Source organism: Antennarius striatus, chromosome 9 (genome assembly GCF_040054535.1).
Source record: "Antennarius striatus isolate MH-2024 chromosome 9, ASM4005453v1, whole genome shotgun sequence".
Taxonomy (NCBI): domain Eukaryota; kingdom Metazoa; phylum Chordata; class Actinopteri; order Lophiiformes; family Antennariidae; genus Antennarius; species Antennarius striatus.
The window spans coordinates 15,265,558-15,280,754 of record NC_090784.1 but is presented as its reverse complement, the minus strand read 5'-3'; the positions used below and the strand labels follow the sequence as shown (position 1 = coordinate 15,280,754).

Below are 15,197 nucleotides of genomic sequence, written 5' to 3'. Positions count from 1 at the left end.
CATACAATACAATCAAACTCGGAAAATCTGTGTATATAGAGAGTTAGAGATCCGAAAATATATTTTATTTTATCTCTTGAACAAATACAAGGAATAAATCAGCATATCTGATCAAATGTGAATTTTTTTTCACTAAAAAAAAATGAAGTGTTGATTTCAGCTTCGCTACTTTGAATTCGTGTACCCTCAGGATTATTGTGCACCATTTCTTGAAGCAGTCGTAATTTTCAGTGAGTGTTATAAACATGCATGCTCACTAAGATGGGACTTCAGGACCACAACCCATAAAAGGTTGATTAAAATCTTCAGGTTTCAAAAAAATAGTGACATATTAGTGAGTACATTCTTTATGTGGACTTAAAGTCTTAATGGTCACTATACCACCTTTTTTTATCGAGACTAGTGGCAGAAAGACTCATGAAAACATTAATAGTGAAAAAGTCCCTCATTCCAATTAGCTAATATTTTTGCTGTAAGTAGATTCTCATACATTAACGGAATCTTCCAAAGAAGGAATCAAGCAAGTTCAAATTTTCTCTTCACATCATTAAAGCTCAGGGAGGGAGTACTTAAATTTGCAGGGCCTGTTCTGAGCTAAGTAAGTTGTCTGTATAATGCATTCCAAATTATTGTGCAAATTGTATTTAAGTGTCATAAATATTAAATTTCCATTTTTCCAATTAAACTCAGGTCTTTGTGATAATTCCTTTGCCAGGTGAGCCCAACTAAATGGAAAACTACTAAGGGATTTTTCTCATTATTAAGCAGACCACCATTTTCAAGCAATATGGGAAACAAAAAGTTTTTCTCTGCTGCTAAAACGTATGAAATACTGTAGTTGAATGCCTTGGACAAGATATGAACTTAAATATTTCACAAAAACATATGTGATCCTCGTAATGTTAAGAGATTTGTGGCTGATTCAGAGCACGTACTGGTTTGTACAGATAAAGGCATCATGATGGTTTCTGTCACACAAATACATTGGATTATTTTCTTGATTGAAACAGCTTTTGATTTTAGTAGGTTTCACCTTCTAATACTGCAAAATCAACGAATGACCAGTTTCAGTTTCAATATAAAATGTTTTGAAATTCTGACATTCATAATAATTCGGAACAGTGCATTTTAAGTTTGGAAAAAACATTATCATTGGGAGGTTTAATAACATTCACATTATACTTTAATGGTCAGAGTATAGAACCATATTTATGTGACTTGAAAACTATGCTGCCTGTCATTTACATCAACTATTTAGAAAAAGCAGAGACAAATATCATTTGTATAATAATTTGGACCGTGATGTAAAGAGAAATGGGTGCATTTAAAGTGTGGAATTCATCTAGAGTATTACAGCAAGTTTTTGAAAATGACAGACAAGCTGAAGGCATTACTGCTAAACAGTGAGACAATCTAAACCAATGCAACAAATATCTTAAAAATCATATTTAAAAAGAAGAAGGATGCAGGAAACCCTGGTTGCAAATCTCTCTGTTGTGTCAGTCATGTGAAAAATATTTAAATCACAACACTTCAACACTGCCAACAATCACAGTTTTCTTTAGGCGCATGCGCTATGCCAAAAAAGTTTAGCATCTTAATATGAAATTTGATGTAACACCATGCATTAAATGGTGGGATCTTTACTGCCCACCAACCTTCCTTGTTTATTAAACGCCCCATATGGGCGGCCACTAAGATTATGAGCTGTGCTTTCTGTACAACGATCAGAACACAGAAGCTGGAATCACTTTAGACTTTCTTTCTGTGGATGTGACAGCCACACTAACTTTCAGCTTCATGATAACATAAAAGCAACATTAGCAGATAATTTCCTTCCTATCAAGTTAATGACTGCATCACATCATAAAACATATCACATGCCACGTTACTATATCACTGCCTAAACAAACATAGAAGCCCAAGAAAATTAACCCTAGGGTAACATTAAAGAAGTAGACACATAACTTTGTATGTGAAATTGGCCAAATTGTTTTAAAGTTTGCTTTTCAATTAAAACAGAGTATTGTTCAAGTCATGATTAAAGACATTTTAAAGTCGTGTCACATCTAGTGTTCATATGCATACTAGATACAAATATCTATATTCACAGCAGTGAAGTAGTCAAGACTTTCACTGCTCTAATCTATTAGTATCATTACTGACAGAGAAATTCTGCATTACAACCTGAGTGTCAGAAGCAGGTTCAAGCTGAATCAACCAGTGAAAATGACATTATTTTTTGTTTTACAACCTATAAACCTGTGGCAAACTTTGGTTAAATTAGTGCATAGGCTTGATGATAAAAAAGGCACTTTTCTTTTTTTATGCTCTCCCTCAGGTAGTCTTCCCTGTGTTCCTCGCGCTGATGAAAGCCATACCATGAGTTCTAAAGTGCGTATTCAGATCTGAAGCCTTTTCAAATCGTTTGCGACACACCTTACAGGTCAATGTGCCCTCTTCCTCCGTCCTCTGAGAGGTGGGGGATGTTGGTGTGGGACCATCCAGTGAAGTCACATCCTCTTGGTTCCGGTTGTTGCCAGGGGAAGGTGCCGGGCGCACACTAAGGGACTGCTGGCTGTCAGTGAAAGCGTTTCTTACTTTGTGGGTAATGAAGCGATGGCGAGCCAGAGAGGAGGTGGACGTGAAGCAGGCGCCGCACTGCAGACACTGCTGACCGCTTCCCTCCATTGCACCCCGCCGGTGTTGGCTGATGTGCTCCAAGAACGATGCCTGATCCTCTGCAGTAAAACCACAGGGAGCGCAGCGAAACCCAGACGCTTGAAGGGAGCCCGGGCCAGAGGAGGAAGACGACTGCAGCTTCTTCACTGGACTCAACCCCTCTTGGTACTCATCATCTCTCTCCAACTTCACAGCTCCTCTACGTTTTCGACGAGCCACTAATCCGCTGTCCTGTTCTGAGGAACTTTCAGCCTCATCGCCACCTCCCTGTGAGGAAAAGACATCAAGAACACTTCTCTCAATTTTATCTATACTTTGTTTCGTGTTTACATTCTTTGAAGGAATACAGAAAACCACCTTACCAGAGTGCTCTGGACTCCTTTGTCCATGCCATGTCTCAGCTGAATATGCCTCTCCAACATCACTCTGCTGCTGAACATTTTCTTACCCTTATTACACAACCTAAACACACACACAAAAAAAATTTTTTTTTTAAATTAAACATCAACCAAGATAAAGTAGACGAACGGATCTGAATTAACGGATTACTTAAATCATTATTAAATTCTCCTTATTCTGACATACGGTTTTTTTCTGAAGCAGTAAAACTATAATGAAAAGTAATCCCCTCCTCGGGGCTCAATATCTGTTGATATCCGATCCGTTTCTTTTCTATATTCTAGGAGTTGGTAGTGTTACGGAGGACCACTATTTGGTATAGAGCTGAAACAATGTGCCTTTCATAATAGGACCCCTTTAAAATTTACTATATCAGTTTGTCTGAGTTTTATCTCTCACTAATCAGATTGCTACTAAACATGTGGACTGTATGACCTAAGGTGCACTGCCACAAAGAAAGAACTTATCAGCACTTACCTGTACTGACCATGAACTTATTTAAATGCAATGGCACACACACTCTCACCAGCTGTAGGTGGTGAAACACCAGCTTGCAAAAACGTGACGCATTTGCAGCGAAGCACTTTTTTCTAATCTTACATTCGAATACAATCATTTGCAAACGATCTGCATGTGATGACCTCTAAGCATTCTTGCAGAGCAAGTCAAGCATGAAACTATTGTATGTTTCCAATTAACCCGTATGTCTATGGAAAGTTCCCAAAAGGTGATTTTTGACCATTACACATTTTCTAACACATAGTTCAGCAATACACACAACACATAGAACAAATCTATTAAATGTATGACATTTGACGTTAATATAAGCTGTTAAAAATTATACTCTACATCAAATTTACAACATATTTCTTTTACAACTTAAATACATAAGTGATCCTGTCATAAACTTCTATACATAATGTCAGCAGAGGTGTCAAAGATACAGAAAGTTGGATACTTACTGGCAGAAAAAGCTACGATTTGTGGCTTTATGTTTGTCTCTGATGTGACGTCTCAGGCTGGAAGTGGTGGTGAATGAGCTCTCACATTTGTTACATGGAAACTTCTTCAGAGTCTGCATTACACAAACACAATACCACACAGCTACTTTGACTGAGCTGCATCTAAAACCTGTTAGACAGTAAAGAGATGGTGGGATACCACACCTTGCCATGTTGTTCAGCCATGTGGCTGATGTAGTCTTCCCGGTCTGTGTGCCGCGTGTAGCAGGTGGCACACTTCCACCCTAAGGCGGTTGTCATCCTTTCTGTCTTCAATTTCTTTTCCACATGTTCAACAATACATTCCTCTGCATCTGAACCGTCTTCGGTCGAAGCTAGACGTGAACACGAGGAAGTAGCTGGATGTGAAGATAACTCTTGTTTTATTGTAGGTTTTTTATTATGAGTCTGAGGAACAGGAAGAAGAGTGAAAACATAGAGGTGAAAAAAGTGTGAGTGGAAGGCAGATGCTTTTATTTCAAAAAACAAAACTGAGTTCTATGAAATATTGCATGATGATACACATACCTTGAAATGGTCCAGTAGTGAATTCCTCTGGGAAAATAACTTGGGGCACTCGGGGCACTTAAACACGTGCACTTTCTGATTGGTTAAATGAGTGTCAAAGTGGACATACAGCAGGTTCTTGTTTGTGAAAACTGTGTCACACATGACACATTTATAAATCGCCCTGTGAGAAGATAAAAACTGGGTCACTTCATTGAAAAGAAAATATTTTTCTCATTACAAAAATGTTATCTGTCATACATGGTTTGTCCTTCAGTGAGCGTAGGATGTTGGGATGTGATGTGATTCTGTATGCTGGGAGCAGACTTGAAAGCCATGGGGCAACTAGGGCATTTGTGGAACATATCACAATGAGCCTGCTGGATGTGGGATTTCACTGAGTTGACCCCACCAAATACCACCAGACAACTGGAACATCTGAAGAGGAAGAAAGAATTACTAAAGGACTGAGGAACAAAGGATATGTGACAATTCAGTACACTTTTTCATTAATTGAACAAACACATTTGAAGATATCACACCGGTATCCGATGCGACGTGAGAAGTGCAAGCACTTGTCTTCTAGGTGTGTTTGGAACAGGGGCTGGTCAGCCTGACCTCCACATTCTGGGCAGACGTGTGGCGACTGGCCTTGGTGGATGCGTTTATGAGCCGCTGCACTGCAGCCGTTGGGCAAGAGCATGGGAGGAGAACACTCTGTGCATGACTAGAGCGGCCAAACAACAGAAGTTAGAATCAATTAAGAGTGCACATTAATATCATAGGAAGACAAAACCTCTCCATATTTTCCTAAAAACCAAACGACTCACAGTATTTTGGGCAGATTTGATTTCTTGAAAATGATTCGCCACCTCGTCTTTGCTGCTAAACTGAGTTTGACACTCAGGACATTTATTTCTCACATGCAGCACTACTTCCCGTTTCCTTTTGGATATTATTTTATGTGGCTGAGGTGTGATGTTTTTTGTGGTTTGGCCTATAAACGATGATGATGATGACGACGATGGACCTGAAGCAGAGAACAGAAAAGATAAAGAGAACTTGCATCAGAAATCAAGAAAGATAATCATCCACAAACACATGTCTGAAATCACACATGGAAAAATAGTTCAACTGAATCACTGAATAAAGGTTCACTAACCAACTGCTGCAGATTCCTGCTGGCCAATCATCTGCTCGATAGATACAGGTTTCATCACCAGGTGTGAACACTGCATGATCAGACCTCTCTCCTTGTGCTCTCTGGCGTGTAAAAGCAGGCTGCACTTGTTGAAGAAGGCTAGTCGCTTGGCACAGTGATTGCAGGTCACCTCGATCCTTAGTGAGCGACGAGCATAGTGCCGCATCAAACTCTGCTCCAGAGCAAAGGCATCACCGCACTCTAAACAGCGGTAACCCTGCAGATTGAATAATCATCAATCATTGGTAATGGGGCATGAATATGAAATAGACCTATGAAGAAAAATGCCGGGAGACTGATATTGAAATAATTTGAAGTCATTCGGCTAGTCAGGAGCAGCGCATCCATCAGAGGGAACATCTGATCACTTTGTTCATCATACAGGATCACAAAGACACGACACCTCTTCCTACATATTCTATACAACAACAGAAAAAAAAGTAATTTTGGCTAGCATAAAGTGATATGTGATGGGCTTAAGGGCAGGCTTATGTTCTGCAGATTAAACCAATAAAACCGCAGAATACATTTATGGCTCATTTAATTGTGCTTTTCTGCTACAAATGTCAGAAATAGTGAATATGTCTATCCCAATTTAAGAGCCCATGGTGATTTATTCAAATGTGTGTGGAAAACATATATCATCATCAGGTTTTTAAAATAAACCCTTCCCTCCTTGCATGCACCAATTGAATTCAGTTTGTTTAACTGTGACTTCATGTTTTGGCAGGCTGACATAAAAAAAAAAGTTTATCTACTGTCAAAATACCTGCCACTTAACTTTCACGCAGATTTTATAATTGTGCTCGCAGCACAGAAGACAACAGCTAACCTGTGCAGGTAGAAGAAGGCCCCACTCTGCAGGAGGTGAGCTCAGATCTGGTTTATAGCTGGGCAGCAGGTTCCTGTTGTTCAGGATCTTGTTGAAAGCTTCTACCAGGTTGGTCTGAGTCTTGGATATAATCGCTCCCGTACTGTTAACTATGGAGGCTGGCTTGGTGCTACTTTGAGGATGAAGTATTGATGAAGTAGCAGGAAGTACCACGTCTAGATTTTTTGAACCCAAGTTGTGAAAGCTGATCCCACTTGCAGTGACTCTGGGAAAGGAGACAGAAACGGAAGGCAGGGCTGCAGCTTTGGTGATATTAACTGCTGTAGGGGAAACATTAGGCTTGGTGTCCGCTGCGGTTTTGTCTTTAAATGTACAGTCATCTTCCTGGAGCATTGCAGGCATCCCAGATTGTTGTGATAACTCCCTCTTGGATCTTGTGATATGTTCAGATGAAGGCTTTGAACTATCCACACCCTTGTTAGTGGCTCTTACACTTCTTTTAGGTGCAACACCACTCACAGGCTTTGTGACGCTGGCTGAATTTATTTTGATTTTAACTTTAAGGGGATGTAACTGAGGTGAGTCCGACGCTTCAACGCTAGCAGCTGCAGGATCCTCCGTCCAAGTGCCACAATTCTCCTCGTTCACATTGCTTTCGACTCCAACTATTTGTTTACTCACCACCTCTGTGTCGACTGGAATGTCCTCCTCTCTAGAATCACATTCCATGAGCTCGTCTTTCTGAATTAAGTCTTTGTGGTTCAATGCTGTACCCAATATTTGAGCTGAATCAGGGCTGCTGCTTCTTTTGGGGACTACAAGACCAGTCTCACTGGGTGGTGGACTCTCAGGTGAGTCCCTCTCTTCAATCACATGCTCTGGGTGTGTCTTCTTTTGCTCAGATGTGAAGTCCATGCTCACAGATCTAAAGCAGTCCTGGGGACTTGGTGGTTGGGGGGCTGTAGAGGAAACACTTGCAGGAGTAGGACAGGTCTCTTCTACAACTTGGGCTTCAGGTTTTTCTGGAGCCATTGGCGATATATTAGGAAGATTAGAAATGGTAGAAGTTGTTTCAGCTGACTCAAGAAGGTCAGGTTGCCGGACTTTTTGTTTAAAATTAGGTGTTGGCAAAAGACACTCTGGGCTCTCCTGGATCACAAGTGGACTTCCTAAATCTGGCTCCGAGTCATCTTCATCGGAGTGAATGTCACACTTCATTCCAGCCTTGAGAGTCCCATTTTGTGGTATTGGGGATGAAGGATTACAAAAGAGATTAGTTTTGTCATTTCGAGGGGAACGAGGGCTCACAGAGTAAGAGGATGGAGGTGTTGAGGAGCATTGAGCAGTGTCAGTGGATGACGGGAGGTAGAGGAGGGGATTCAAACTGTTCATGACATCTGTAGTGCTCTGAACCAATCCAGCTTCTGACTGTTTTTCACTGTCACCCTCATTGGCCTTCACTGTGGACCTCGGTGGTGACTGCTGGGGCCATAACTGTGTGCTGGAATGTCCCTGATCTCTCGGAACAGATCCCTGAAAACCATTTGCAATTTGTGGTTCCACAACTGGCATTTTAGAACCAAGTTGTGGGGTAACGTTCCCTAACTTCACCTGACTGTGAGAGCTTGAGCTACTGTTTGAAGGACTATCCGTTTTATCACAGACATACTTCTCCTCAAATGACTCAGAGAGCACCTTGTTCTTCACAATAACACTGACCACAGGAGGGTCAGTGTGCAAGGCAGGAGGACAGGGAAAGGATGGAGACCCCTTCTCTTTTTCATCTGCATCAGCCCCGACCTCATGTTGTTCCTCATCTTCTGGACTTGACTGAATGGCTTCTTTGGCGTCAATGTCAGGAATATCAAAAGCTGCCAGCAAATCATCAAAGTCTGGGGTCTTCATGTCCCCCATTGCCAGCACACGGTTCAAAATCTATCGAATGAGTGAGAACCGTTCATATAACGTTAATGTAAACATCGACAAACCACGTTAACTGAGTTAATCTTACGTTTAGCTATAAAAATGTGACAGCTGGTATGTAAGAGTCGAACGTGTGTTTACAACGCAAGTATTAAAATGTGATTGTTACTCTGCAAATGAAACAAATGTGAAGAACTGTTAGACTAGCATTAGCATGCTTAGCTGTCATGTTGCAACAAGTGGGCCCTACTGCAAACAGCTAGCTAAAGTTTAGCACGCATCTGCTAGCTGGCCGTGCTAACATCAACCAACTTTCCTGAAGGGTCACAAGTAATTATATGATTTTTCAGTGCAACCCCCTCGCCAGGCTGGTTTTAAAGTGCAAACATCCATGCCTGTTTATTTCCTCATTTCAAAATAATATGTACGCGCAATAATTTAGGTTACCTGCTAGTCAACGAAGTTAGTTCCCGACTTTCTTCCCGGGCGCATCAATTGTTCGTCATCAAATCGCGCGACAGACTTGGACCTCCTCCAAAAATGTCATATCTCCACTTAGTCTCCAACAGAAGAGCCACAAAATCATTCAGGAATTTCATGCTTTAAAACGCTAGCTCAGAAAATACAAACGCTTTCGAATACATGACGTGATTTCTATGTTAATTATTTGGATTGATATAAGACTGAAGAGCGCCAACAGCTTTTCTGAAATTTCGTTATGAAAATGTCATGTCAATTTTGGTTTTGCACTCTTCACACAACAAAAGAAGGACCTTGCTTCTAAATTCAGATGAAAGTTTAAGGAATGTACATAAACTCCAAGCATCAGATACACCACATCTCATGTTCTGTGTATTTATTTAAGTTTGCATGTTATTGATCACTTGTATTACAAAAATGTATGACGCACTCACACACAAAAGCACACACATACAAAAAAGAAAGAGGTCCTGTGACCTAAAGTTAAATAAAAATATAAACAAAACTATTCCTTGTTTGCAGGATATTAATGGTACTGTGAATATCATGCAATTCAACCCTCCCATCTTTCTTATTTATCATATATTAATTGTCAATGGATGGTCATTTCTTTTGATCCTCATTCTTCTTAGTATCTGGTTTAGAACCTGTCTGGGAGGCTAGAGATCCCATGGCATTACGAATGACCTCATTGTTGGGGTCAACTCCTGGAAGGTTTTCTAGAACACTCTGAAGAAACTCTGGATCCTGCATGACATCATAGTCCTCTTCATCCTGGTACAGAAATGTGTTGTTACTAATCTTTACCAAATACTTTTAAATGAGGTAATGCCAAAAACTGAGAACTCATAAGGGATTGCTCTTACTGTAGCCTTGGTAGACTCCATGTCAGTACTTGTGTCCATGTCCTCAACACCAAATTCTACAAGAAAACAGACAAGTCTGAGTAGTAAAAATGGGATTGATCCAGAGGAACAGATGTGCCTGTGTGTGACAGGAATAAAGTCAGTCAAGGACTTAAAAAAGACCGCAAAAATCCAAATGCATCACCTAACTCATAGACAGTCAAAAGTGGACTTGTAGAGGGCAAAGTATTCAAGAGCATGCTGAATATGCCGTTGACTTTTAAACTCACATTTGGAACTTCTACAGTGAAGAGATAATTATATAGACTAAATTTTTTAAACATTTTTATAAAACAAAGCTGCAATTTCAAAGTTTTTGCTAAAGTTACTGAGCATGTCTCCATTTGTCAAATAAGAAACAAAAAATTGTTGATGGAGAGATTATGTTCCCTGTCAAACAAACAAAAACTACTCCAATCAGTTTTAGGTAATCATTATCCAAACTAGCAATAAAAAAATTAAATAATGAAAATAAACTACAGTTAAACAACAAATAGATGATTTCTAAATTCAAGTCACAAAAAAAACAACTTCACTTGATTCTAGTAAAATGTTCAAAAAACTCTTAAATTTCAACTGAACAGTCAAGTAGGAAATAATTGTGTGAACAAAAATTTAGTACTACATAAAATGGTCTATTATTGCTGTAATCATGTGACACAGCCTGGTAAACAACTGTACAAACACAGACTGTATATAGGCTTTGATGACATGGAAGGTCAAAAACCCTCAGTGACTGAAAACCAGAAGTTAAATTAAGTTTATGTTAAATTTATGTTATGACCATTTAAGGCTACATTCATTTAAGGAGACAATGACTGCAGAATATAGGAAAGTGTATACTGCTGCACTATGAGTTAACCCCCAACATTTTTATAAATAATGGGAAAAATTCTGGATCATAGCTAACAGTTTGCTAATTGATGACTTGAATATTTATATATAATCTTAACTGAAAATCTATGTTTAACCTGTGCCTGCTCCCTGCATAGACATCTGCAGAGCATAAGCAATCTGTTCATCTTCTGTCATGCGGCTGAAATCTGGTAAAGCAGGTGTGGATGAGTCTTTATGTGGAACAGACATCTTCAACAAGGCATCCTCAGACTCTGCAATAGAAAGAAAATACTGCATGAACTCACACATGTGGGTGCTGTAAAATAATTAGTGAAAATATGTGCCGAGTGTAGGACTGATGATAGTAAATCATGGGAGCTGAACATTTTTCGCACCATCTGCAGCAGATGACGAAATACCAGCTTCAGCAGCTGAAGCAACTGCTGCTCTGCGAGCTTCATCCTCCTGTCGTTGTCTCTGCTCCTCCATAGATACCCGTAAAGCCTTGTAATAAAAACAAGCAAAAACAAAATTACTGGTCTGCATTCCTTTAAATTCCCCAATTTGAATCCTTTGAATTTCAGCATTCCCCAAAAAACATAATTTGAATATACCAACATGCAGTGCTTTATGACGTATGTACTGAATAAAGTTACGTCACGAGAGAGCTACCGTGACCTCACCAAGGCCAGCTCTGGGTCTGCGCTTGGGTCCACTCCAAATTCAAAGTCACTGGCACCCAGACCCAACACCGCACCTCCCTCACCAGCCAGGATTGGGGAGGACAGCAGGGCATCAGCCAAACTCGGGCCAGGGGGCACTGTGACCAGGTGGGAGCCTGCACCTTCTTTACCATTCAGTGTATTGATGAAGGCAGTTAGCTTCTCTGTGTTGAATTCCTGCAGACATAAGAAAAATTATATGTAGGTAGAGTAGGTAACAGTTTATAAAGAGAAAACAAACAAAAGCAGTCTGGGAATGCAAAAAAGATTGTGTGTGTGTGTGTGTGTGTGTGTGTGTGTGTGTGTGTGTGTGTGTGTGTGTGTGTGTGTGTATGTGTGTGTCTATTGGAACAATACCTCCTCTCCAAAGTTAATAACATCCACATTAACTTTTTCCTTCTTTAACCGCTTTGCCATTTTTACCAACTGCAAAAAAATAGACAATCAATTAACGGGGTCTGAAATATATATCAAATATATGCTGTAGTTTAAATGAAAAAGAAAGCAAGCTAATTAAAAACATGAACAAACCCAGAGATTTTTTTTTTATCTGAGGCTATCAGAGACTTGAAAGTTTTCTGCTCTTCATGATTTTATTTATGCTCAGTTTTTTGATTTGTTAACTAACTTAACTGACTTAAATCTATAATATAATAGTCAATTATTGGTCAGAGTTGTTCTGATGTGTACAAGCAAAATATTTCAAGTGCACTTAGCAAAACGATTTATGTTTGAGAGTGTAAAGCATTATCTACAAGAAAACGTCAACCTTATCCTCAAACCCTGATTACCAATATCTGAATCACAAATATCCTGTTGGCTAGTACAGCATATGATTAATAATATGAAGTAGAACATGTTGACTTGGCTCACTTCTTTCTCGTTGTCCTCCACTGGGCTGCCAACAAATGCAATAATGCGCATCTTGTGGTTTTTGCCCTGTCTGTGATTCAGTGCCAACTGTGGAGGGGAAATAAAAGATCTTATAGATAAAATCTATTTCTGACAATCTAATCTTTATATCACATTTGTCACATCTAACTAGAGAAATCTTCTTTTGACTTTTCCCGTCAGGGTCGCCATAGCGAATCATTTGCCTCCATCTAACCCTCTCTTCTGCATCGTCTTCTTTTACACCAACTCCTTCACAACATCCATAAACCTCCTCTTTGGTCTTCCTCTAGGCCTCCTGCCTGACAGTTCAGTATCTTCCTCTCTGTTGTCTCTAGACCAAACAACATCGCTGGTCTCACCACAGTTTTGTACACCTTTCCTCTCATTTTAGCTGGAACTCTTCTATCAACACATCACACCTGAAACTTTTCTCCACCCATTCCATCCTGTCTGTACATGCTTCTTAACCTCTTTTCCACACTCACCATTACTCTAATGTTGACCCTAAGTACTTAAAATCCTCCACCTTCTTGATCTCTTCTCCCTGTAACCTCACTCTTCCGCTTAGGTCCCTCTCATTCACACACATGTACTCTGTCTTACTGCGGCTAACCTTCATTCCTCTCCTTTTCAGGACAAACCTCCACCTCTCTAGCTTCTCCTCCACCTGTTCCCTGCTCTCACTGTAGATCAAAATGTCATCTGCAAACATCACAGTCCATGGAGATTCCTGTCTAACCTCATCTGTCAGCCTGTCCATCACCATAGCGGACAAGAAGGGGCTCAGAGCTGATCCCTGATGCAGTCCCACCTCCACCTTGAACTCCTGACACACCTACAGCACACCTCACCACTGTCTTACAGTCCTCATACATGTCCTGCACCGTTCTAACATACTTCTCTGCCACTCCAGACTTCCTCATACAATACCACAGTTCCTCTCTGGGCACCCTGTCATTAGCTTTCTCCAGATGTACAAAAACACAATGCAGCTCCCTCTGTACTTCTCTATCTACATCCTCAAAGCAAATACTGCATCTGTAGTACTCTTTTTTGGCAAGAAACCATACTGCTGCTCACAAATATTCACTTCTTCCCTTAGTCTAGCTCCAACTACTCTTTCCCATAACTTCATTGTATGGCTCATTGAATCAAGCTAGAGAAATAATGAAGGTATTTAATAACCAGTTGTGTATAACTGTGGCAGTACTGTATCAATGAAGAAAAAAAATTGGGTTTCACACAGTTTGCCATGGTTTGAATAAAAACTGTTTACAGTATATTCCAATCATCAAATTTAACTGACCTGTGACTTCATTTCATGCTTTAAAACTTTATTTTCCTACTCCTTGCCTACTTCCAGGAAACAAAACAGGACAAGATTCACTGAGTGATGAAAGTCACAAACTCACATGTGCCACCCTGATGCCAGTACAAAAGCTGATGCTCCCTTGAGGCTGCACAGCATGGAGCTTAGACAATATCCTGCCAGTGTCTGGAGTCAGAGTAGTCAGCACCTCACAGTTGCTGCACAGAGATATTATACAAATAGTTATGTCAAAATATTTCATATGTCAGGACACTAATTCAAAAAAATGGGTGCTTCTTACTTTGCCATTGTGATGAGGCCAACATTATTTTCTGGATTGCTACGGGTCTTGGAATGACAAACAATATTAACTGCATCCTGCTGAGCCTGCAGTCTGGTGGGCAGAAAGTCTCCATTGCGCATATACTCACTGTTGTCCACACTAACAAAAATGAGATAAGAAACCAATGAAAAATACGCAGATTGGATATATATTTACAAATATTCTAAACATGTCAAGGTGTGAAAACTTTTAATTTAAAAAGGACAGATTATATTTTAGTTTTCAGCAGAACTAGTCATTCAGTTTCTTGACTTGTTATTTGTTGTTTGATATTGTTCCAGATTATATTTTGGAGTCAGGCAATTTCAGCGTTTTTTCTTGCAAAGACTTCTCCGACATCTCTTCCCACATTGTTATAGTTTCTGAATGCATTTTCACCTGTGAGTGAATTGGATTAAATGACAGCTTAATTTCTGTATTTGTCAATTAAAGACAACAACATAGCCAAATGAAACGCATGTTCTCTCACTGACAGCTTTTGTTAGCCAACAATTCCTAACGTCATACAAAGCCATTTTGTTGATGTCAGAAATGATTTTTGGCCTTTGTTTTCATAACGTCAGGCAGCACAATTGTACAACCTAGTGGGAGTCAACAGAATATGTTTAGGGAAAAAACGAAAAGAAAAGAAACATTGGTTAGTTCTGTGCTAGTAGCTGCAGCAGGCTAACGGCAGACTAAGGAGTGACTTAAGAAATGACGTGAAAATTTTAACCTTAAAAGTAAAAAAAAAAAGAAAGAAATAATGTTTCAGACGAACGTCAAAACATTAACCAATTTGGAAAAATTCAAAAGAGTACATCCCAGGTTTAAACATACAGTATTTCAGATTCCTTACCAGACCATAGTACTTTCAAGCACCATCTTGAACGCGATGGACCAGTGTCATCGTGTTGGTTTATGGGTAATGTAGTTTTTTAGGGGAAAAGGGACAAAAGGCAGGCGTTTTCCTTTTACCGCCATAAGATAACTTGATCCGACAAGATAGGAACTTCACTATATACGACTTTCAAAAGTTACAAACAGAATAGATGAAACATTAACAGACGGTGAGATACAACCCCAAATTGATAACAGCTAGGTCATTATATCAATGCAATGATTTGCAAATCTCCTTTTACTTAATTACATTTGATTGCAGAAGGGGGACAAGATCTTTAAT

The 15,197-nt window shown here is 39.7% G+C and overlaps 2 protein-coding genes across 2 annotated transcripts; both read right to left on the bottom strand.

Moving 5' to 3' along the window:
- Nucleotides 1-36: 36 nt before the first annotated feature.
- znf687a (zinc finger protein 687a) lies at nt 37-9,037 on the bottom strand. Its single transcript, XM_068323091.1, has 11 exons — nt 8,993-9,037; nt 6,623-8,557; nt 5,752-6,007; nt 5,420-5,619; nt 5,132-5,316; nt 4,851-5,027; nt 4,611-4,773; nt 4,248-4,490; nt 4,044-4,156; nt 3,045-3,144; nt 37-2,949 (listed from the first exon to the last, which is right to left on the bottom strand). The coding sequence occupies exons 2-11, from the start codon at nt 8,534-8,536 to the stop codon at nt 2,338-2,340; spliced, it is 3,963 nt and encodes a 1,320-aa protein (XP_068179192.1). The 5' UTR covers nt 8,537-8,557; nt 8,993-9,037; the 3' UTR covers nt 37-2,337.
- Nucleotides 9,038-9,386: 349 nt separating this feature from the next.
- On the bottom strand, nt 9,387-14,920 carry LOC137601584 (26S proteasome non-ATPase regulatory subunit 4-like). Its single transcript, XM_068323838.1, has 10 exons — nt 14,874-14,920; nt 13,994-14,134; nt 13,796-13,910; nt 12,363-12,449; nt 11,847-11,915; nt 11,451-11,666; nt 11,163-11,271; nt 10,902-11,039; nt 9,892-9,947; nt 9,387-9,799 (listed from the first exon to the last, which is right to left on the bottom strand). Exons 1-10 carry the CDS (start codon nt 14,897-14,899, stop codon nt 9,629-9,631), a joined length of 1,128 nt encoding a protein of 375 aa, XP_068179939.1. The 5' UTR covers nt 14,900-14,920; the 3' UTR covers nt 9,387-9,628.
- Between the last annotated feature and the right edge of the window lie 277 nt (nt 14,921-15,197).

Coding starts and splice junctions, on each gene's coding strand:
- znf687a (XM_068323091.1), bottom strand. CDS start 8,536: ATGGGGGACATGAAGACCCCAGACTTTGATGATTTGCTGGCAGCTTTT. Junction 5,028..5,131: donor TCACGTCGCATCGGATACCG/GTGTGATATCTT, acceptor CTTCCTCTTCAG/ATGTTCCAGTTGTCTGGTGG. Junction 4,774..4,850: donor CTCACTGAAGGACAAACCAT/GTATGACAGATA, acceptor ATCTTCTCACAG/GGCGATTTATAAATGTGTCA.
- LOC137601584 (XM_068323838.1), bottom strand. CDS start 14,899: ATGGTGCTTGAAAGTACTATGGTCTG. Junction 11,916..12,362: donor TGGAGGACAACGAGAAAGAA/GTGAGCCAAGTC, acceptor ATTTTTTTGCAG/TTGGTAAAAATGGCAAAGCG. Junction 9,948..10,901: donor TATGCAGGGAGCAGGCACAG/GTTAAACATAGA, acceptor GTTTTCTTGTAG/AATTTGGTGTTGAGGACATG.